Below are 22,963 nucleotides of genomic sequence, written 5' to 3' on the forward strand. Positions count from 1 at the left end.
ACCCTGTCTCTAAGAAAAAAAAAAAAAAAAAAAAAGACTGTCATAATGGCATTTTAAAAATACTATCCCGAAGATGGCACAGTTTCCTAATCCCATAGCAAAATCAAGTGAGCACTTAGCCTTGAAAAAACAACTTATGTATTTGTCTACTGTCACCTTAAAAAAAAAAAGCTGAGCGGTGGTGGCACACGCCTTTAATCCCAGCACTCGGGAAGCAGAGGCAGGTGGATCTCTGTGAGTTGGAGGCCAGCCTGGTCTACAGAGCGAGATCCAGGCCAGCCCGGGCTACAGAATGAGTTCCAGGAAAGGCTCCAAAGCTACACAGAGAAACTGTCTCAAAAAAACCAACAAAACAAAACAACAACAACAACAAATCCCCTCTCTAGAGATGTAACCTTAGCTTGTTCAGATAACATGGTAAAGGAGTGGATTTTTTTTTTTAATTTTTCCCCTATCTGTCTAGCTTTAAGGGATATGTCCTAGTTGACTGTCTGTTTGATAAACACCATGATCAAAAGGAACTTGGGGAAGAAAGGGTTAATTTTACGTTTTCAGGTCCCCATTTCACCGCTGAGGGAAGTCAGGGTAGGAATTCAAGCAAAACCACAGTTTTGTTTGAAGGAAAGCGGCCCTCTTGCTTGCTCCCAGCCTTCCGGTGAACTATCATTCTTACATTGCCCAGGCCCCACCAGCCTAGGGATGGTAGCACCTACAGCAGGCTAGGCCCTCCACTATCCATTCACAGTCTGCAGACAATGCCCACAGGCCAATCCGATGTAGGCAATTCATCAATTGAGGTTCCATCTTCCCACCCAAAGTGTGTCAAATTGACAACCAAGATTAGCCATCACCGGGAGAAATAAAAACACCCAATGGTCAAGTTATCTGCACACGTCTCAATGAAAATACTTTGTAATTCTAGGTTTTGACGTCGAGGATCTACAGGAGGACACCGCGTTGAAGGATGGAGTCTGAGGAAGACAGCTCAGGCCCACCTCCTCAGAGCGAAGAGGCTCCTCCTCCGATGGAGGAAGCCCCGCCCCCTCCTGAAGGCTCCGCCCCTCCCCCTCCCGAGGATCAGGCCCCGCCCCCCGAGGAGGGCGCGGCCCCGCCCCCAGGAGATGACTCTCAGCCCCCTGACGAAGGGGAGCCCGCCCCTGGCACGGAAGCCACGTCCGCCACCTCCCAGGTCACTGGTCCTTCTGTGACTGACTATAGGAGTCTGATTCCCTCAGACGAGGAGATAACGCTGCCGGACGATGAGGAGGGCCAGAGCAGGGTCCGACCGAGGATCGCCCCCAGGCCTGTGCAGTCAGTGCTGTCGGATGGGCTTTCTCAGTCTTCCCGGCGGGCCTCCAAGTACCGCCGAAGTATGAGTGGCATCCCGAACCTCCAGGAGACCCTCAAAGAGAGACAGGTTTGCAGCTGAGAGGGCTTGCTCTGGAAAAGTCCTGAGACGTCCCATTGTTTGAAAGCACCTTTTTCCTCCTTTGGTTTTTCAAGACAGGGTTTCTCTGTGTAAACAGCCCTGGTTGGTTGTAGAGCAGGCTGGCTGCGAACTCATAGAAATCCACCTGCCTCCGCTTCCTGAGGCCCACATTTTCTTCATACTTAACAATTTTTATTTTATTTTTTATTTTCAAGACAGGGTTTCTCTGTGAATCAGTCCTGGCTGTCCTGGAACTCCCTCTGTAGACCAGGCTGGCCTTGTACTCACAGAGATCCACCAGCCTCATACTTAACATTTTCATACATGTTTTCACCTCTTTTAGGCAAGATTCCGAGAAGCAAGGGAAAGCCGGAAAATGAGAATTGACCCCTTATACAAATACATATTTGAAATTCTATCAGAAATGCTTGGGCTGGACATAGTAACCGTGGAAGAACTGATTTTGGATTGCCCATCGGTAAGCTGAAGTCTTAACCATCGTTTGTTATGGTTTTGCCTTTATTTTGGGGTGTGTACTTGTGTGTGGGTGTGTAGGAGCATGCGTGTACACGGACCTCGGGTGTGTTCCTCTATCACTCTCTACCCAGGAGATGTGTGTATTAAACAGGAGGTGTCATAGAGAACAACTGGATGGAACTAGGGTGTGACTTTCTAGGTCACCAAAGTTCCCAACTAGAATGGACCTTATGGTCAAGGCTGGTTTCACGTGTGGACTTGTGAGCTGTGGAATCACACAGGTTCCTGGTCAGGGTTTAATGATCTAATAATACACTATCTTGAAATAACCCCCTTCTCTTCCTTCTCTTCTTCCCCCTTTTTTTCCTCTTCTCTCCTTTTTTCCCTCTTCTCTCCTTTTTTTCTTCCTCCTCTTGCTCTTCCTCTGTCTCCTCTTCTGCTTCCTCTTTCCCCCTTCTTCCTCTTCCTGCTCCTCCTCTTCCTGCTCCTCCTCCTCCTTCTTGTGGTAGGAGGGATCTAACCCAGGACTTCATATATACACATGCTAGACAGCTACCTTATAACTGAGCCATGCCCCCCCCCCACTTCATCTTGAAGTTCTTAATGTCCCTTCCTATTCATGTTTCGCTGAGCTGTGCACATAGATTTTGCAGGTCATCGGGACTATCAGCAATATTAACCTAACAGTAAGAAGATTCTCTCTGACCTTTTCTTTTCTTTCTTTCTTTCTTTTTTTTTTTTTTTTTTTGGAGCTGAGGATCGAACCCAGGACCTTGTGCTTGCTAGGCAAGCACTCTACCACTGAGCTAAATCTCCAACCCCTCTCTGACCTTTTCAAGTTGTGTTTTAATGCCCTGCCTTTCTAATGACTGTTGGGGCTCCTGTGGTAAACCCGGCAACATGTCTTCCTAGAGGCTGTGTAGAAGTCAGTTGTGCAGTGACCGTCTGCTAAAGGGACGGCCAGTTTCAGAAATAGGACCGCTCTGTCGGTCTCGAGTCCCAGCCACCATTCCTGAGCGTGTTTAGGGAGGAAACCAGATAGGTGATCAACCTTGTGTTTCTCCTGAAAATTGCTAGGCCACGCTGGCTCCCTCCATACTGGAATCCTCTGCAGGAGGTGCAGTCACAGACATTGGGGCCTGGGCATTGCCTTTGTTGTACCCAGAGTCCCCCAAAGACCATCGAGAGACCAAATCCGACGCAAAAGCAAAGAGTCTTTTTATTGTTACGAGTTAACTCGGGCCTCTCCGTCTATCTGACTAAGCAGCAGAGCCGGAGAGACCCCAAGTAGCAATGGGGCAGGGTTTTTAATAGGGGGGACGTGGGGGTGTGTGTCTAGGAGGTCTACAGACTACATAGGAACAGACAGACTCAGGATTGGTTTATTCGAGTGGCAATCATGTTAGTAACTTTTAATTGCTAGGGTTGGGGGTTACAGTTACCCGTCTTTTGGGCAAGTCTGGACAAGTCCCAGGCTTTGTCCTTGAGCTACTGTGGAGGCTGGCTGGCCTAGCAAGTACTGATTGTGGGGGCTGGCTCAGTGGCCCAGGCTTGGTGCGTCCTATCTCCCTGTCCCTGCTGGCAGGGGCGTCAGTGATTAATTGTCTTTTGTTCCTGGCCCTCCCAGAAACTGCTTGCTCAGTCTAAGGAAACTGAAATTGAGGCCTAATCTCTTGAGAAAAGACTGAGCAGCCTGTTATGGCATCTGCTTGGTCCTCTCATTCCCTCTTTGAGTAGTATATCATCTCCAATCTTGGAGACGTTTCTTTTTGGTAAAAGACTTTATCATCGGGGTGGTAGGTTATTTTGAAGACTACTTGGACCAGGATGTAAGAATTTTGATCTAAAAGTTGAACATTAACATAACATAATCAAGTCAGAAGTATATGTCCATCAGGTATCCTCCGGTGGGATCAGAAAGTAGGCTCCCATTGGATTCTGAGTGAGATTACAGAGGTGGGGAGAGGCATGTAGAGGTTGTTTCCGCACAGAGACCATTTCTGTTACCAACGGCAAAGTGAGCCCCCCCTTACTCGGTTGTTGCCATCTGCAAGTGTGCCATGGGTTTGGTCCAGGGGCTGATATTAGGATTCTAGCATCCTCAGTTTAGTGGTACCCAGACAGGAATCATCATTTAGTTAAGGCATCGATGACATAAGAGCCAACAGCAATTAGCAGAAGCAGAAGGGCCAAAATCCCTGTGATGGCTGACAGAGTTCATTCTCCTGAAGGAACTTGGAGAATGGGGACCAGTTATTATTTTTATCTCAGGTTCTCTATGACAAGAAATTCCCTTTTGATCTAACATTCTGGGGGTGGGGGTCGGGGAACAAGAGTGACGTTTTCGCTTCTGTAATTACTTCCTGCTGACACTGGGACGTTGTTGTCAGGGTCCTGGAAAAGCCACAATGTTAGTCAAAGGCACGGAGAGAATTTAGAAGCATCTGAAGAGGTGGCATTTATATGGGCTGTATTGTTCCATATTAGCTTTCAGCAAGTTCAGGGCTTGCAGTCATTTGGAGTAGGTTGTTGTCAACAAATGATGCTTGGATATGTCACCAAGTGGAAACCTATTGAGATAGATATAAACTAGAAATAGGAGTTAAAATTTATGAACTTATTTGGAGCTTTTAGACCCATAGACTCAGTAATTGAAGAAGGGGAGGAGTATGAAGTCCAGGAGAGAGAAAAATACCACCCTCAGGAATAGACAAGGGGGGAGACTTGGGCTTACCTCTCTTATGACATTCTTTAAGGCTGGGTCAAGTAAGTGGCTATGAAAAGTGATATGTGTAGATCATTAATGTAGGACCGATCCATCTCGGGGGATCATTTAAGCCCTGGAGTTAGCGGCCAGCCTGGGCAGTATGGAGAGACTGTCCATCCTTGCCCTCTTTCTTTCTTTCCTTTCTCGCTCCCTTCCTCATGTCTCTCACCTGACAGCTTTTCCTTCCTACATACTCCAGACTGGCCAAGAACTCCATCCAGAGCCTAGTCCAGCTTCAAACTTGATTTCTATCCTCAGCCTCCTGAGGATGATTATAGATGATGATAGGTGTGTGCCACCATGCCCAACTGTGAGGTATTACCTCTTTAGAAAGAGGGCTGGTGGTGGCTGGGGAGACAGTTCAGTTGGTACAGCAAGGCACTTGCTGTGCTAATAAAAATGCCTGAGTTTACTCTTCAGAACTCATGTGAAAAGCCAGGCGTAGTGAAGTGGAAACAGGCAGATCCCTGTGGCCAGCTGGGCAGCCACTGGAGCCTTGTGTAGTGAGATCCAAGTCAGCCTGTCTCAAGAAAAAACACAAACAAAAACGATGTGGACCCAGAGGAATGACACCCCAGGTTTACCTTTGGTCTACCTGCATGCACACACACACACACACACACACACACACACACACACACACACGCACACATACCCTCCCATGTGCATATACATGCATTCCCCAAACCAGCCTCCCAGCCAACCAACCAATCAACCAACAAACCGAGTGTGCTGTTTGGTTCTTGCCAACTTGATACAAACCTAGACATACCTGGGAAGAGAAATCTCAGTTGAGGAGTAGCCTCCATCAGATTGGCCTGTGAGCACACTGGGGATAGGAATTTTCTTGATGGCTAACTAGTGCCGGAGGGCCCAGCCCACTGTGGGCCCTGCCATCCCTGGGCAGGTGGGTGCAGACTGAACAAGAGAGGCAGCTGAGCAAAACAGAGAAGGCAGTCAGCAAGCGGAGTTACTTACGGTCTCTGCCTCAGTTCCTTCCTCCATGCTCCTGCCTTGCTTCCCTCAAGGATGGGCTGTAATCGGTAAGGTGAAATAACACTTTTCTCCCTAAATTGCTTTCAGTCATGGTCTTTCTGCCTTCCTTCCTTCCTTCCTTCCTTCCTTCCTTCCTTCCTTCCTTCCTTCCTTCCTTCCTTCCTCCCTCCCTCCCTCCCTCCCTCCCTCCCTCCCTCCCTCCCTCCCTCCTTCCTTCCTTCCTTCCTATCTTTCTTGAGACAAGGTTTCACTGTGTAGCCCTAGCTATCCTGGAACTCGCTCTGTAGACCAGGCTGGCCTCGATCTCACAGAGATCTGCCTGGCTCTGCCCCCGAGTACTAAAGGCATTAACGGCATGCGCCACCACTGCCCAGCTTGGTCATGGTATTTCTCACAGCAACAGAAAGCCAACTAGGACACCAAGACATGAATTTCACCTGTCTTCCCTGTTGTCTGTCTTGGAGTTAAGTCAGGTTAGCTGTTTACCCCTTTCTTGAACGTTCCTGCTTTTTGATCTCTTTCCAACCCTGCCCCCTCCGACTCTCTTTAGACTTTCTCTATTTGAGAGAGGATCTCTCTAAGTTGCCCGGGCTGGCCGTGGATTCACTTAGTATCCCAGTCAGACCCTGAGCCTATTATCCTCCTGCCTCAGCTTTCTGAGTAGCTGGGATCACAGACCTATGCCACCAGACCCTTCAGGAAGGTCTTTCTTATTTTCTCTCTCTGAAAAGGGACAGTGATTAACCAAGGTAGGTGAAGCATGAGTTCAGGAGTTATTTCATCACACCGGAAAGCCAGTATCATTTTATTGATCCTCATTTTTCTCTTTAACAGCTGGACCCATTCAGCAATTTTTTTGAGAAAGGCGGTTGTAAGACGCTGAAATTCTTATATCAGGAAGGAGAAGCACCAGGGCTTGGTAAGGATGTTTTCTGAGGGCCCTGGGCTCGAAGGGAGCTGATTAATGTTGAAGTGCAGCCTGTTTTTCCTCTTACTCGTAGAAGGTTTCCGCTCTTACAGCGAAAACTTGACCAGAAACCCATGTGTAAAAAAATAGTGCTTGAGAGCTTGGAGATGTGCCTCAGCTATTAAAAGCACTTGCGGCTCTTGCAAGGGGACCCGGGTTCATTTCCAAGCACCATGTGGTGACTCACAACCATCTGTTAACTCCAGTTCCAGGGCACCTGACACCCTCTGCTGGCTCCCACTGGCTTTGCAGGTGATACCTAGGCATGTATGCTGGCAAAGGCACTTGCATACGTGAAGTAAAATACATCTTTAAAAACATTATCTTAAGAACACTCCAGGGTCATCAGGATGGCTCATCAGGTAAAGACACCGGCCACTATGCCTGGTGATGGGAGTTCAGTCTGTAGGACTCACGTGGCGGAAGGAGACAACCAACCCCTACAGGTTGTCTTCTGACACAGATGTGGGTAGACACAAAATAAATGTAATAAAAAAGTTTCATTTTCAGAACCAACCATTTGAGACATTGCTGTCATGCCTTAGGAAGAGATAGCAAAGACATCCTGGCCTCTACTGGGAAATACACTTTTCCATTAGAATTTAATTGCAGCTCCCTGGAACAGGTGGACCATTTTGTCCATATGTTTTCAGATGGCTAGACGTCGTCATGATGCCTCTTTGGAGCCCAGTGTCTGCCCCTCGTGGCTCTGGCTCAATGTCTGTGGCTGCTGCAGCTGTTAGTTGCAACATCTGGCTTTCCTATATTACTCCTAAGATAATTAACGTGCAACCAGGTTACTATACCTTTGTTTCAATGACTCGGGTTGTCCTTTTACTCTCAGACCACTTAAAAAAAAAAAACAAAAAAACAACGCTGTGTGTATGTCTGTGTGTGTTGCTGTGTATTCAGGTGCACCTGCCTGCGTGTGTGTGTGTGTGTGTGTGTGTGTGTGTGTGTGTGTGTGTGTGTGTGTGTATGGGGTATAGGGGCCAGAGGACAGCCTCTGGAGGCATCCTCGGGAATGCCATCTGCCTGTGTTGAGACAGGTCCTGGCATTGGCCTACAGCTTACCAATGTAGGACAGACTGCTTGCACGGCCATTGAGCAGTCACTTGCCAGGAGGGGTCAGTTCCGTGACCACGTGCTCAGTTCTTAGCATTTGTTTTCAGAATGTGGTCGGACTATCACCGGAGTACCCAAAGGGACAAAAATGATGAGACTGTATGTAGACAACGCAGCTCCAGACAAGCTGAAAGGACTATGCGTCTTCTTTGTTCGCTGTCGTAATGAGGTGGCCATTAATGCTAAAACCATTTATGAGGTATGGTTTAAAACACTGGTCACTTGTCGTGTTTCCCCGGTCCCTTTATCTCCTTTTCTATATGTAAGACGGAACTGAGTTCCAAGATAATGATGCATTTGTATACTCAAAGAAACTAAGGTATTGGCTATAATAGAGTGGAGTTATTGTCATCCTATAGATACAGCTTTTAGAAAGTTTACATTTTGGAAAGATTTAAAAGCTTATGTAGCTGGGCGGCGGTGGTGGCGGCGCACGCCTTTAATCCCAGCACTCAGGAGGCAGAGGCAGGTGGATCTTTGTGAGTTCGAGGCCAGCCTGGTCTACAGAACGAGATCCAGGAAAGGCGCAAAGCTACACAGAGAAACCCTGTCTCGAAAAACAAAACAAAACAAAAACAAAAAACAAAAACAAGCAAACAAAAAAGTTTATGTGTTTGAGACAGGGTCTCATACAGCCCAGGCTGGCTTTGAATATATATATATATATATATATATATATATATATATATATATATATATATATATATATATATCTCCAATGTCCTTGAACCCCTAACCCTCCCACTTCCACTTCTCAAGGGCTGGGATTGCAGGCATGCCTCCACTGTTTTAATTTGCATAAAATGCTGGCCGGAAACAACTTGGGGAAGAAAGGGTTTATTTCCCTCCCACTTCCGTATCGCAGCAATAGCAACCGAGGAGAGTTGAAGCAGGACCTGAAGCGGAGGCCAGGGAGGAGAGCTGCTGACTGGCTTGCTCCCCGCTGGCTTGCTCAGCCTGCTTCCTTATACAAGGCAGGACCATCTGCCCAGGGTGGCACAGTGGCTTGGGCCCTCCCACATCAATTAACCAGGAAAATGACTCTCAGACATGCCCACGGGCCAATCTACCTGAGGTCGCTCCTCAGATGAGCTTCCCTCTTCCCAGATGACTCTAGCTTATGTTGACTTGATTTAAAAAAAAAAAAAAAGTCTCCAGCCCTAAAGTTTTTGAAAACTCAATGTCTTCTTTTGTATGGTGTGCCCAGAATTACCTTATGCCCATTCTTTAGGATCACATTCGATTCTGCTCCTACGGTCTTAAGTACTAGTTACTACGCCGACTCTTTGCTTAGTATTTTACATTATTTAGTCATTTTAGGAGAAGAGGGAGCTGACTTACAGTCTTGACATTGCTACCCGAGTCAGGGGCTGGGCTGCAGGTTGGAACGGGCAAGTAGGGTCACACAGACCAGAAGTGGCCTCCAAGCTGTTCCTTTGTCAAGTGGCTCATCCTTTGTGAGACGTGGGTGTGCCTGAATGGGGACTAAGGACACCCACTTTGCCCGAGTGTTGTGAGACCCCTGAAAGACAAAACTGTTGCTCTGCTGCCTGATGTACTGTAGATTCTCAAAAGGCTTCCATCCATTCTCTTTCTTGTTCTTAGGGGGTCTTACTGCCTTCAGGAGTGGGGCCATGTAACAAATCCAATGTGCTTTGGCTCCTTTCCTGGTTGTGACGATAGACGGCCCGGAGAGAGGTTGTTGCGGTGGGCAGCGATCTCCCCTGGGCCCTTGTAGGTGCTTCCCCGTGTCTCTTGTGGGTGAGACACCCGCTGCCACTTGGTGCCCTTCGTGAGGAACCTGCCCTATCCCCTCTGCTTTTTGCTTTCTTCCTGAACTCTGATCGTCTTACCAGGCCGTCTTCGTGTGTGGATGAGTGTTCCATCTGTCATCAATTTCAGTCATGCTTTCTAGTTTATCTGCAGTTCAGTCTGTCCTTCCATTCCCTTCCCTCCTCCTTTTCCCTTCCCCCTCCCTCCCTCTCCCTCCCTACTTTCTTCTCACCACTCCCCTCCCCTCCTCTCCTCCCTCTTCCCTGCCTTTCCTCTTCCCACCTTCTCTCTTCCCACTGCCCTCTCCTCCCATCCCTTCTCTTCTTTTCCTTCTGAGGATCAAATCCGGGACTTTGCATCCGCTGGCCAAGTGCTCTCCTCTTCAGTTACATCTCCAGCCTCCTTTGCTTTTGGAGAGAGGGTCTCACTATGTTACCCAGGCTGGCCTTGAACACCCGGGCTCAAGAGAACCTGCCTTAGCCTCTTGAGTACCTGGGACTGCAGTTGTCTGCAGCCATAGCCTACATATACTTTTTTTTTTTTTTTTAAGTTGCAGTTATGTGTGCATGTAGTTTAAAGAAGAATAAGTTCTTTGAGCCTTGTGATGCAGGGCTGACCTGTACCCCACCCCACTCCCACTCCCCAGAAGAAGCCCTTAAGCCTGTTAGATGAGGTTGGAGAGTTGGCTCAGAAGATCCTGCTCTTAGAGAGGACCCGAGTTCAATTCTCAGCACCCACATTGGGTGGCTCAGAACTACCTGTAAATCCAGATGCCGGGGACCCGACACCTTCTTTTCTGGCCTTTATAGTCGATGCACTCATGTACACAAACCTAACGCACATATGCATGTACTTAAAAACATTATACAAATTATAAAAATCTCTTTCAGAATATTCTTTAATTTACCTCCACATTGCTAAATTTAGCTAGCTCGACAGGTCTCTTTTTAACCATTTAGGCATTATATGTGGGCTTTCCTCTATAGATGAGAATTTAGTTGTTTAAAAAAAAAAAAAGACAGCCGGGCGTTGGTGGCACACGCCTTTAATCCCAGCACTCGGGAGGCAGAGCCAGGCGGATGTCTGTGAGTTCGAGGCCAGCCTGGGCTACCAAGTGAGCTCCAGGAAAGGCGCAAAGCTACACAGAGAAACCCTGTCTCGAAAAACAAAAAAAAAATAAAAATAAAATAAAATAAATAGATATTTTAAAAAAAAAATAAATAAATTAAAAAAAAAAGACAGAAACCAGGGTCTCACTGTGTAACTCTGGCACTATGTAGATCGGGCTGGCCTCAAACTCACAGCAGTCCACCTGCCTCTGCCTCCTGAATGCTGGGATTAAAGGCATGCACCACCATGCCTGGCAAATTGAAATCTAAGAACTCTCTGGCCCTCCCCCCCCCAACCCTCCCTTCTTCTGACATGATTACGTTCCATACTGTTTAGATAAGTATTGGTTCATATCATCACTATGTAAATGTAATCACAGCAGAGGCGTATAGTGGACCAGTGATTTTTAAAGTCATGGCAATCAGAAAGAAGAGAAAATGGGCATCTAGGAAGTGGGCAGGATAGGATACAACCCAAAGATATGTCCTCAGTGGCCCATTTCCTGAATCTCCTACTCTGTACCACTTCTCCATATAACTGTCTTCTTATAAGGAATTTGTCTGTGGATTAGCTCGGAGTCTTCATGAGGTAACCCTCTCTAGAAACACATCACATACATACCCAGAGGCATGCTTCCCAAACCCGTGGGCACCTTTCAAGCTGACGACAAAGATTACCCATCATGCTTCACAAGACAGTTTTCGTGAACAGGGCACCTTATGCTCGAGGGCGTCTTTATGTGACAGACTCGGTTGCCTTTCCCAGGCCTCAGCTAGGCTGCAGAGCACAGCTCCTCCCCCTGGCAGAGATTAAAGGACTGAGGAAAACATGTCCAGGGAGAGCTGGTGGGAATGGGCAAAATAGGGCCAGATTGTTGGTTTTAGACTTCTAATGTTCATAAGCACTTAACATGTTCCCAGTAGTTTACAAAATATATCAACTGTTCACTGCAGGTGAAAAATGGCTTATGAGTTTTTTTTCCCCCAGTTCCTTAATGGACTTAACATATAACAGTTGAATATCATCCTTTCAGGATGTGCTATTTACCGTCTTGGATGCATCAAGAGGACTCTTAAAAGGGATCAAGAATATGTTGCAATACATATTTCTGCCAGCTATTCTTGCAACGAACAACTGGGGCGCTTTAAACCAGTCCAAGCAGGGTGAATCTGAGAGACATATTTTCACAGAAACCATCAACAGATATCTTTCATTTTTAGATGGTAAGTGTAAGATTTAATGTTTGGTGAACAGCTCAAAATGAGACCGCTAGCTGCAAGGTACGGTACTGAAAACAGGGTTTATAGAAGGAGACCTGGAAGTAAGATGGGAAAACATGAGAACCCCTCCTTACCAGGGGCTCTGCAGGTAAAAGCGTTAGGGGAATCTCTTCCTGTTCTTAGTCAAAGATTTGCCTCTAAAAAGTATGTGCTTGTGCTGGAGAGATGGCTCAGCAGCTGAGAGCATTTGCTGCTCTTGTAGAAGACCCAGGCTTGGTTTCCAACACCCTCACAGCAGCTCACAACCTCCTATAACTCCAGTTCCAGATCCAGTTCCAGAGGATCCAGTGCCCCCTTCTGGCCTCCATGGGTATTGCACACTTGTGGTACATGTACCTATACTCAGGCACACACATACATGTACACATAAAATAAATGCTTTTCAACTGTGCTTTATGATTATTTCTTAAAAGTGTTATTTTATCACTTAATATTGCAAAAATATACAATTTGATTCACAAGTCAATTCACAACCTTTTTTTCTTTTCTTTTCTTTTCTTTTTGAGACAGGGTCTCATGTAGCCTTTTTTTGAAGTCTCTTTGTAGCCCAGGGTGGCCTTAAACTCCTGATCTTCATGCCTCCACCTTCACAAATACTAGGAGGAAACCTCTGTGTCTGGGGTATGTGGTGCTGGGGATCAAACTGAGGGTTTTGTACATGCTAGGTGAGCACTCTACCAGCTAAGTTACATCCCTACTCATAGAAATCTGTCTTTATAAAGCACTAGACCTTATTCTTTTCTGTAAATATTGCCACTCAAAAGCACATCTTGATATTTAACGTATGGGCCCTTCTTTATAATGTGTCATTTTGTTTTTCCTTTAAGGTGCTAGGATAAGCATTGAGGGGACGGTGATGTTAAAGAAGGTAGACACTATCGATTTCTCCAAACTGCATACCTTTGAAGAAGTCACAGCTGCAGCGAGCAATTCGGACATGGTGCATCAGCTGGAGGAGGTGCTGATGATGTGGTACAAGCAGATCGAGCAGGTGAGGCCATCCCGCTTCCCCTCGAGTTGTAGGCTTGTGGGTCCTAGGTAGGACATTTGGTCCCTGATAACTTATGTTTTGTTAATACTCCCCATGAAAGACAGAGGGGGCCGGGAATGACCCAGTGAAGAGCCATAGAGACAAACCCTGGGTAAGCAGATCCTGGGTGGTCAATGAAAGTATCACTGCTGTCAGATAGGCTCAGCCTAGGCTTCTTTGTATCAGCACTTCAATGCTAAGTCCACCGCAGTTAAAAAAACACAGTATATGTCAAAATTGTTGGGGTAGTGGGGGCAGCTTATTTGTTAAAGTGCTTCCCGTGTAAATGTGAGTACTTGGGTTCAACCTCCAGCACTCACATAAAAAGCTGGTGTGGCTAGGCCGTGGTGGCACACGCCTTTAATCCCAGCACTCGGGAGGCAGAGGCAGGCGGATCTCTGTGAGTTCGAGGCCAAGCCTGGTCTACAGAGTGAGTGCCAGGACAGCCAGGGCTACACAGAGAAACCCTGTCTCCAAAGACAAACAACAACAACAAAAAAGCCAGATGTGTTGACTTGCACCTGGGAGAACAGAGATGGGTGGGTCCCTGACACTTCCTGGCCAGATGGTCTAACCTAATTGGTAAGCCCTGGGACCCAGTGAGAGACTCAGTCTCCAAACCAAGGATATGGAGCCACTGGAATGACATCTGAGGTCGACGTCTAGCCTCACTTCAAGTATGTGTGCACAAGGGCACGCACACCCACAAACTAATAGAGATGCAGATCTTTATAATAAGGGCAGACCCCTCATGATTTAATAACCTTCCAAAGTCCTTACCTCCAACTACTACCACACTGGATTAGGTCTCAGCATATGAGTTTGGTGTGTGTGGGGGAGCATCAGCATCCAGCCGATTGCCATGCCATGGGTATCATTTTTCAAGTCCTACACCGTCATTTAACATTTCCTTTCGTCCATTTCCTGTTGGCTCACGTGCATGTAATTCATTCTCTTAGCTGATGTCTGGTAATCCTCTACAAAGAAATCGTATTTTGGGACTGGAAAAAAATGGCTCAGCAGTTAGGGACACTTGTTGCTCTTGCAGAGGACGTGAGTTTAGTTCTTGGCACCCACAATCATCTGTAACTCCAGTTTCAGGGGATCCGAGGCCCTTCTTTGGCTTCCACGGGCACTACATGCACATGGTTCACAGACATACGTGCAAGCAAACACTCATATACATAAAATACAATTAATCTTTAAAAAAGGAAGTGACCTCGGATGGCACAAGGAACTACTTAAAGGAGAAATTGTATTTTGTTAGATAGACTTTTCAATATTTAAATAATATCAGACTGCCATTATTTAGGAAAGTAGAGAGGTTTATTCCTCCCTCCATTCCCTCAGTAAGTAATTTCTACTTCTGCTGTTAGAAAGGACAGTAATGCATATGCAATAGCTGTCTTTGCCCAGGCTTCCTTGTGCTCAGGAGTCTCTCAGTGGAATCCCTCAGAGCATTTGAGTACAGGTCTTTATTGGATATTATTATGCCCTCCAAATACTGATTATTGTAGTTTTGCTTTCAGTACCGTAATAAAACACCCTGACAAAAAAAGCAGGACTGGGAATATATCTCATGGTAGAGTGCTTGTCTAACAGATATAAACCCTAAGTTTAGTTGGGTGGTGGTGACTCTCACCTTTAATCCCAACACTCGGGAGGCAGAGGCAGGCGGATCTCTGTGAGTTTGAGGCCAGCCTGGTCTACAGAGGGAGATCCAGGACAGGCACCAAAACTACACGGAGAAACCCTGTCTCGAAAAAACAAAACAAAACCCTAAGTTTAATTCCCAGTAACACACACACACACACACACACACACACACACACACAAATCAGGGAGGAAAGGGTTCACTTTAGCTCACAATTCCAGGCAACTGCCCACCCTTGTAGGGAAGTCCAGGTGGGGAATCTGAAACATCTAGTCCTGTCGCATCCATAGTTAAGAGCGGAAGGAAGAAATGCAAGCTTGCTTGTGCTCAGTTCCCCCTCGACCCTCATGTAGTCCAGGATTCCTTGCCTGGGGAATGGTGCCACCACAGTGGGCTGGGTGGGTCTTCCCGCATCAGTTAAGGAATCAAGACAATCACCCACGGACACGCCCATAGGCCAACCTGATCTGGGCGATTCCTCCTTGAGTCTCAAGTGACAAAGCTGACGGGCACCGAGGTTACATTGATTTATGTACTTCACAGAAGCACATGGAAGTTCTCATTTCTTCAAGCCACTGGTTACAGCTGGGATTGTCAGATTGCCCTCACACCAAGTGCGCAACGCTATCTTGGTTGACTTTGCACTAACCTGAGTACTGACCACTGAAGTTGAGCATATTTCATGGTTGCCTAGGCTTCTTCTTTGTTGATGTGTCTGTTTAAATCGTCTAGTTAGTTTTCTTTTGGATTGCTTGGTGTTATCTCATTGAACTGCTGGACCTTACCTAATGTTTCCCAGATCTTGATTCTTTGTTGTGGTGTCGTCCCCCCCCCCCCCCCCCCCCGTCATGTCTTTTTATTTGGTAGAGGGTGTTTAATGATATTGAAGTTTGAAATTTTAATGATTTTTTATTTTGTTTTATTTTATGTGCATGAGTGCTTTGCCTGCTTGCATATATGTGCACCACATGCCTACAGGATCCATGGCGGCCAGAAGAGGGGGGCTACAGATGGTGGTGATATTTAATATGTGCTAAAATGTGGTGATATTGTGTCCCCCAATATATTGTGCACCCTAATAAACTTATCTGGGGTCAGAAGACAGAACAGCCACTAGATACACATAGAGACCAGAACATGGTGGCACACATGCTTTTAATCCTATCACTTGCGAGGCAGAGATCCATGTGGATCTCTGTGAGTTCAAAGCCACACTGGAAACAACCAGGCATGGTGACACACGCCTTTAATCCCAGGAAGTGATGGCAGGAAGCAGAAAAGTGTATAAGGTGTGAGGACCAGGAACTAGAGCCTTTTTTAAGTTTTTAGCTTTTAGCAGCCGTTTAGCTGAGACCCATTCTGGATGAGGATTCAGAGGCTTTCAGTCTGAGGAAACAGGATCCGCTGAGGAACTGGCCAGGGGAGGTTGGCTGTGGCTTGTTCTGCTTCTCTGATCACTCAGCGTTCACCCCAGTGTCTGGCTCCGGGTTTGTTTTTTATTAAGAAGACCTTTTAAGGTTCGTGTTAGAACAGATAGTTGTGTGATGCTCATTTGCAGGTCCTTATTGAGAGTGAGCAGATGAGAAAAGAAGCTGATGATTCGGGTCCCCTCACTGAACTGGAGCACTGGAAACGTATGTCAGCCAAATTCAACTACATCATCGAGCAGATCAAAGGGTCCAGCTGTAAGGCCGTCATAAATGTGCTCAACGTCGCACACTCCAAGCTGTTAAAGGTAAGAGGCCTCCCGCCGCAAGACTTGGTGTACTTCAGAACAGCTTACCAGAAAATGACCCTTATCAAACTGCTTCTTAAAAAAGTTCTGAGATGTATTTTGAGTAGACACCACATCTATATGCCCCGTGGAGGCCAGAATATTGGGTCCCCAGGAGCTGGAGTGATAGGCAGTTGGGAGTCACACAGCCAAACTCAGAGCAGCAAGCACAGTTAACTGCTGAGCCGTCTCTCCAGCCCCCACCTGGCTCACTAAATAAGCTAGCTGGCTGGCTGGCTGGCCAGCGGGCCCCAGGTATTTGCCTGGCTCTGCCTCCCCAGCTCTGGGATGACACTTGATCCACTGCGCCCAGCTTTTTTGACATGGGTTCTGGGGGGTCAAGTTCAGGTCTTCTTGTTTTTGCAGAGACACTAAGCTGTTGCCCAAGTCCCACAGAAATGCATCATTTTTACATGTTCGTAATTTCGTACTTTTCCTAGACATTATGAAGTATACCATAGATGGTTTTAATGAGGAGTTATCCTTGCTGTGCTACAGAAAAACCAGAACAAATTCCTCCTGTCTTGCTCTATTGTGGGCCCTTCCCAGTCTTTAGCGACCACCATTCCATCGTGTTCTGTGGCATTAGATGGTTTCTCTGTGCACAGCAGTCCCGTGTTTAGAAGTGTCAAGCTCTGAATTGGGCTTTCTTGTATACCACCATAATTCCCAGCTGATGAAACAAAGATTTATTTCTCAGCTTTGACAGGTTCATCTATGGAGTACCATCCAGAGAAATGATCACTTTTATTTTGAAGGTGTTTTGGGGATTGTAAATCAGTGCAGACTTGCTATGGGAGAGACCAGTGCCGGGGAGATGGCTCAGCAGTTAGGAGCACTCGAAGCTCTTGCGGAGGACCTGGCTGTACACGGGGCCATCCAGCAGTCTCTAGCCCTAGTTCCAGGGTGTCTGACGTTCTCTTCTTGCCTCCCTGGGAGCAGCACCCACGTGGTTGCGTAGACATACCTGAAGACAAACACTGCACACATAAAATAAGAAAAGATGAACCTTCTGATAATAATAATAATAATAATAATAGTAACTACACAGAAAGGCAAAAGCAAAGGTTCTGCTCAGCATGCATTGCCCCACACCTCCTTACCACTTCTTTCCCTAGGGATCATTTTACTACTTTTTGAAGATTTATTTTTAATTCATGCAAAGGCATGTTTGGCCTGCACGTATGTGTGTCCACCATGTGAGTGTCTGGTGTCTGCAGAAGTCAGAAGAGGGCACTGGGTTCCTTGGGACTGTAGTTAGAAGCAGTTGTGAGCTGTCATGTGGGTGCTGGGAATCGAACCCAGGTCTTTTACGACAGCAACCAGTGCTCTAACCACTGAGCCGTCTCTCCAGCCTCTTCCCTAGAGGTCATTCTGATTTACAGTTTAGCTTGATGAGTTTAGCTTGATGCTTTCCAGGTTCTTTCCTTATTCTTTGTTTTCTTAACGTTTATATTTCTCTGTATGAAAATGCAATAATGCTTTTTTTTTGTAATATGTTTAGACAGTAGATATAAAACAAATGTCTTTTAATCCTATCCTCTCCCTAGCTCTACTTCCCATTCTTGAATCTGAAAGATAACCCCAGTGCTCCGGTCTTCCAAATTCCCACCAGGATGCCCCGCTGCTGAGCTCTGCTTACCGTAGTGGAAGGCTTCTCTAGCCCACAGCTCCACGCTCTCCCACATACTTCGTGCACACCAGGGTGTCAGGTCTCAGAACCACATGATCAGGGTCACTGCAGTCATGACTCATGTCTCTGACACTAGCTTCTGTCTCTCATCACTGTGAGGAAACCCTAGAATGACCAACGGAGGGAGGCTTTATCTTGGCTCATGGTTTCCAAAGTATTAGCCCATCGTTGCAGGGCAGGCCTTGTGGAGCTCACAGTAGCAGGGGTGTGTGACAGAGGCTTTTAATATGGTGGAGACCAGGAGACAGAGAAAATATAATGGCACCTGTGGAGACCTTCCTCTACCAGCCAGGCAGGCCACAATGCCTAAAGCTGCGGTTCTCACCCTGTGGGTTGTGACCCCTGGGCATTGAGTGACCCTTTCACAAGGGTCGCCTAAGACCATCAGAAAACACAGATATCTAAATTAGGATTCATAACAGTAGCAAAATTACAGTTATGAAGTAGCAATGGAAATAATTTTGTGGTTGGAGGTCAGCACAGCATGAGGAACTGTATTAAAGGGTCGCGGTAGTAGGAAGGTTGAGAACCACTGTCCTAAAGCCTCTCTGCAGTCTTCAAAACAATGCTACAAGCTGAGAGCCAAGCATGGAAACTGAGCCTTTGGGCCACATTTCAGATTCAAAGTATAACAGCCCGAAAGAAAATGTTGATTTCCAACTGAGTCCATTTTGCTGATAAGTATGTTTTCTTTGAGTCATGTTCTAATAACGTGGCTCACTGTTGAAGACTCTGAACTATTATGTAATGTCATAAGTACCCATCTTGGAAAGTATCATTTTAGGTAGAAGCAGGTCCAATCCAAGCCTATAGACAGGGCATTAATTACATAGGAATAACTTGATTTTTAGGCAATCATTTAACATGCTTATGACATCAAGCCAAGCCTTAAGTTCCACAAGAAAAGGCTGTCAGGGGCTGGAGAGGTGGCTCAGTGGTTAAGTGCACTGACCTGCTCTTCCAAAGGACCCTAGTTTGATTCCTACCATCCCTATCAGGTGGCTCACAAGCACCTGTAACTCCAGCTCAAGGGAACCTGCCACCCTCTTCTGGGCTCCTCAGGTACCTGCAATCACACACCACTCCATATACACATAATTTAAAAATAAAAGTAAATGATTTTCTTTTTTTAAAGAATTATTTATTTATGTTTATTGGCATATTGTCTGCAAGTGCATTTGCACATCAGAAGAGGGTTTAGGATCCCACGGGACTACAATTATAGACTGGAGTGAGCTGCCATGTGGGTGCTGGGAACTGAACTCAGGACCTCTGGAAGAGCAGCCAGTCCTCTTAACCACTGAGCCATCCCTCCAGCCCAAGCAAATCTTCTTCAAAAAGAAAAAAATATATATACCCATCACACGTCAGTATTTTTTCAGTGTATGTTTGCTCAGGGAAATCAGCTTGCCTTTCGTGATTAAATTGAAGCCCACCCAGATGTTAGGATTGATAGATAATTGAGTTCTTTTTTTTTTTTTTTTTTTTTTGGTTTTTCCAATAATTGAGTTCTTACACGATTTTGTTTCCTTAGAATTGGCGTGATTTGGATGCGAGAATCACTGACACAGCAAACGAATCAAAAGATAATGTTCGTTATTTATACACCCTGGAAAAAGTATGCCAGCCCCTCTATAACTACGACCTGGTGAGTATGCCCCTGAAGACACAGTTTCTAGGGCCTGGGGGGATGGCTCAGAATCTAAAAAGTCGAAAAGTGTCCTTTCTAAAATTAACTTGTATAATTAAAGCATTTGGTCATGGCGTTTTACCACAGCAAGAGGGAGCAAACCAGAATAGCAAACCAGTATGCTAGAATATACTTCCTGTGTCTCCATCTTAGGTCTCCATGGCACATGGAATACAAAACTTGATTAATGCCATCAGGATGATTCACAGCGTGTCGAGGTATTATAATACATCAGAAAGGATGACCTCTTTATTCATCAAGGTGAGCTGCTTTTACGGTTACGGTGGTTGTCATTGTCGTGTGTGTAGACGATGTGTGTGTGTGTGTAGCAGGGTGCCACCGTGCTATGGCAGCTTGTGGAGGTCAGAGGACAGCTTTGCAGGGTCTGGCTCTCCCCTTCGGCCTTTACCTGTGTCCCTTGGATAGAACACAGGTTGCCTGGCTCGCGAGGCAGGGGCCTTGACTTGACGAGCCCTCTCGCCGGCCCATCACGGTGAGCTTCTAATGGAATTCACACACACGGTCCTGTGAAGCAGTTCATAATTCCTTCCCTTCGAGCCACGGGAGGGAGCTGGGAGGTTTGGGTACTCTCAGAGGTCACGTGGGGGTAAGGGTGGGGTGGGGTGGGGTGGGGGTGTCAGTTGGAGTCAGTTGTACTTCATAGTACTAATGAGTGCCTTTCTCCTGTCGGAGGTCAGCCCCAGGCTTTTTACTTAAAGGTAGCCGTCCTCTTCAATTTAGCCATTCCAAATACTTTTGAGTCTACCCAGTAGATGAGGCTTCGGTTTGTTTTAAATGCTCATGTTGCATCATGTGGGTAATTATTTTAAAGACTTTTTTTTAAAAAAAATTATCCGCCAGGCAGTGGTTGCGCACACCTTTAATCCTAGACTTGGGAGGCAGAGTCAGGCGGGATCTCTGTGAATTCGAGGCCAGCCTGGTCTACAAAGCGAGATCCAGGACGGGCACCAAAATTACACAGAGAAACCCTGTCTTGAAAAAAACCAAAATAAATAAATAAATAAAAATAAATAAAAATAAAAACATTATCCAGGAAACATTAGAAGAGAATTGAACTAGATGTGTAAAAGCACATATCAGTTTTATACAAGGAAATAGGGATCTAGCTACACACCGCACCCCAGGTGATCATGGGAGTCCTCTCTGCCCTTTTGCTTCCTTCTTGCTACCGATGTTCCAGGTTGAGATTATTCTTGGTTCAGGATTATTAACATTTTTTTTTCAACATTGTGAACCAGAACATTATGGTTGGTTTGTAATGTCAACTTGGCACAAGCTAGGGTTGTCTGGACTCTTACTGGAGAAATATCTCTATAGGATTGGCCTCTGGCAAGACTGTAGGGTATTTTCTTGATTATTGGTTGATGTGGGAGGGCACAGCCCACTGGGGGTGGGTAGGGTGGGGTGGTGCCACCCCTGGGCTGGTAGTTCTATAAGGAAGCAGGCTGAGCAAGCCATGAGGAGCAAGCCGGTAAGCAGCACCCCTCCATGGTCTCTGCATCAGCTCCTGCCTCCTTCCCTGACTCTCCTCATGATGGACTGTGACGTGGACATGTAAGCTGAAATAAACCCTTTCCTCCCCAAGTTGCTTTTGGCCATAGTGTTTTCTCACAGTAGTAGAAACGCTAGCCGAGGAGACTATTCAGACTGACAAATAAGTTTCTTTGATCACTAGTGGTTTGTGATTTGCACATCAGCAGGTAAAGGCATTTGCCACAGAGCCAAGTTCAAGCTGCTCTAAGTTCATCGTGTGGCACCACGACTGAAGCTGAACTCCCATTGTTACCCATCTGTAAAATTTCCCAGAATGATCACCCTGTCCAAGTCTGGGTTTGGGTTTCCTTTAGACACTTCCTGCATGCCGGTGTATGTGATCTTGTGTGCATTGTCCATTTGAAAATTCCCCTGAGTTCACTGTCTATACTGGACACCATTTCTTCCTCCCCTCTCCCTCCCCCTTTCCTCTTTCTCTGCCTTTCTCATTCTCTCTCTCGCTCCCGCCTCTCTGCTAAGGTCCCAGGTTTCCCAAGCTGGCTTCAAATTCTCTTATGTAGTAGAGGACATGGATGATCTTTAACCTCTGATCCCCTGCCTTCGCCTCCTGAGTGCTGGGATCACAGGTTTTAAGTGATGTTCACAGTGGAACCCAAGACCTTGGGCATGCTAGGCAAGTGTTCTACCATTGGTCTACATTCCTCCTCCTAACCATCTTATGAAGGCTACCCTTCCTTACTTTGGACTAGATCAGGACCTAAACAGATGTGTACTAGACAGATGGAAAATGAGGTTGGCTTTGGGACTCATGGCCCCAGTGACAGAGACCTAATTGCAGTAGGTAAACGTGACTTTGGATTTTCTTTATTTTGATTGGATTTGTGTTTTTTTTTTAATTTTTGATTTATTTACTCTATAAGCTTATTATTTATCATTATACTTGTCACGTTATTGATCATAAATGTTATTATTTATCATTCTACTTGTCACATTATTTATCATATGTATATTATATTTTTTAAAAGTCATTTACCTCCCGCTACCTTGCACCTTCCTTTATTTTAGGTAACAAATCAGATGGTGACAGCGTGTAAAGCATACATTACCGACGGAGGAACAAACCACGTGTGGGACCAGGAAACACCAGCCGTCCTAAAAAAGATCCAGGTTCGTAAAAATATTTCCTTTGCATAAAGCAAAGTCCTCACCAGCCAGTTCAGTGGCGTTTACTTTGTTCATTCATGAAACATGGTTCGCTTTGAAGTGGTCATGAGCGGAGTAGTGTGAGAATATGAAAAAGGGTTGTCGTTGATACATCGCTCCGATGGGGCTAGACTGCTCGGCTGTGCAGAGTGCTCTAACTCATTTCAGAGGGTCCGAAGCCTTCACCCCTGTGGGAACCCCCTCCCCACAATTAAAAATAAAAAATAAGTCTCTTACGTGTCACTGTGGCAGCGAGAGGGGCAGGTTAAAGCGGAGGGAGAGCTGGGGAGACGGATGGGCTCCAGCAGGGTTGTAGTGCTAGACTGTCAACGCTCACCTATCCTACAGAGGCAGGGATGGGTGCCCCACCCCAGACCCCTCTCCCATGCCCCCTCCAAACAAAGACAAGTGTCTGTGATCAAATTGCAAAAGAGAAACAGGAAGCTGAGCCTTGTAGCCTAGAAGTGTGGAGAAATTGGG

At 46.2% G+C, this 22,963-nt stretch overlaps 1 protein-coding gene across 1 annotated transcript in view; it reads left to right on the forward strand.

Annotated features, from left to right (window-relative positions):
* Dnah8 (dynein axonemal heavy chain 8) overlaps positions 1-22,963 on the forward strand; it is a 252,302-nt gene that overhangs the window by 16,537 nt on the left and 212,802 nt on the right. Inside the window, exons 3-12 of the mRNA XM_076557534.1 lie at positions 923-1,417; positions 1,773-1,907; positions 6,504-6,588; positions 7,809-7,960; positions 11,678-11,867; positions 12,752-12,915; positions 16,167-16,343; positions 19,610-19,723; positions 19,919-20,026; positions 22,346-22,447. Coding sequence (XP_076413649.1) covers positions 965-1,417; positions 1,773-1,907; positions 6,504-6,588; positions 7,809-7,960; positions 11,678-11,867; positions 12,752-12,915; positions 16,167-16,343; positions 19,610-19,723; positions 19,919-20,026; positions 22,346-22,447 — 1,680 coding nt within the window. The 5' untranslated portion in view covers positions 923-964. The remainder of the gene's footprint in view (positions 1-922; positions 1,418-1,772; positions 1,908-6,503; positions 6,589-7,808; positions 7,961-11,677; positions 11,868-12,751; positions 12,916-16,166; positions 16,344-19,609; positions 19,724-19,918; positions 20,027-22,345; positions 22,448-22,963) is intronic.

Source organism: Peromyscus maniculatus, chromosome 21, assembly GCF_049852395.1.
Source record: "Peromyscus maniculatus bairdii isolate BWxNUB_F1_BW_parent chromosome 21, HU_Pman_BW_mat_3.1, whole genome shotgun sequence".
Lineage (NCBI taxonomy): Eukaryota > Metazoa > Chordata > Mammalia > Rodentia > Cricetidae > Peromyscus > Peromyscus maniculatus.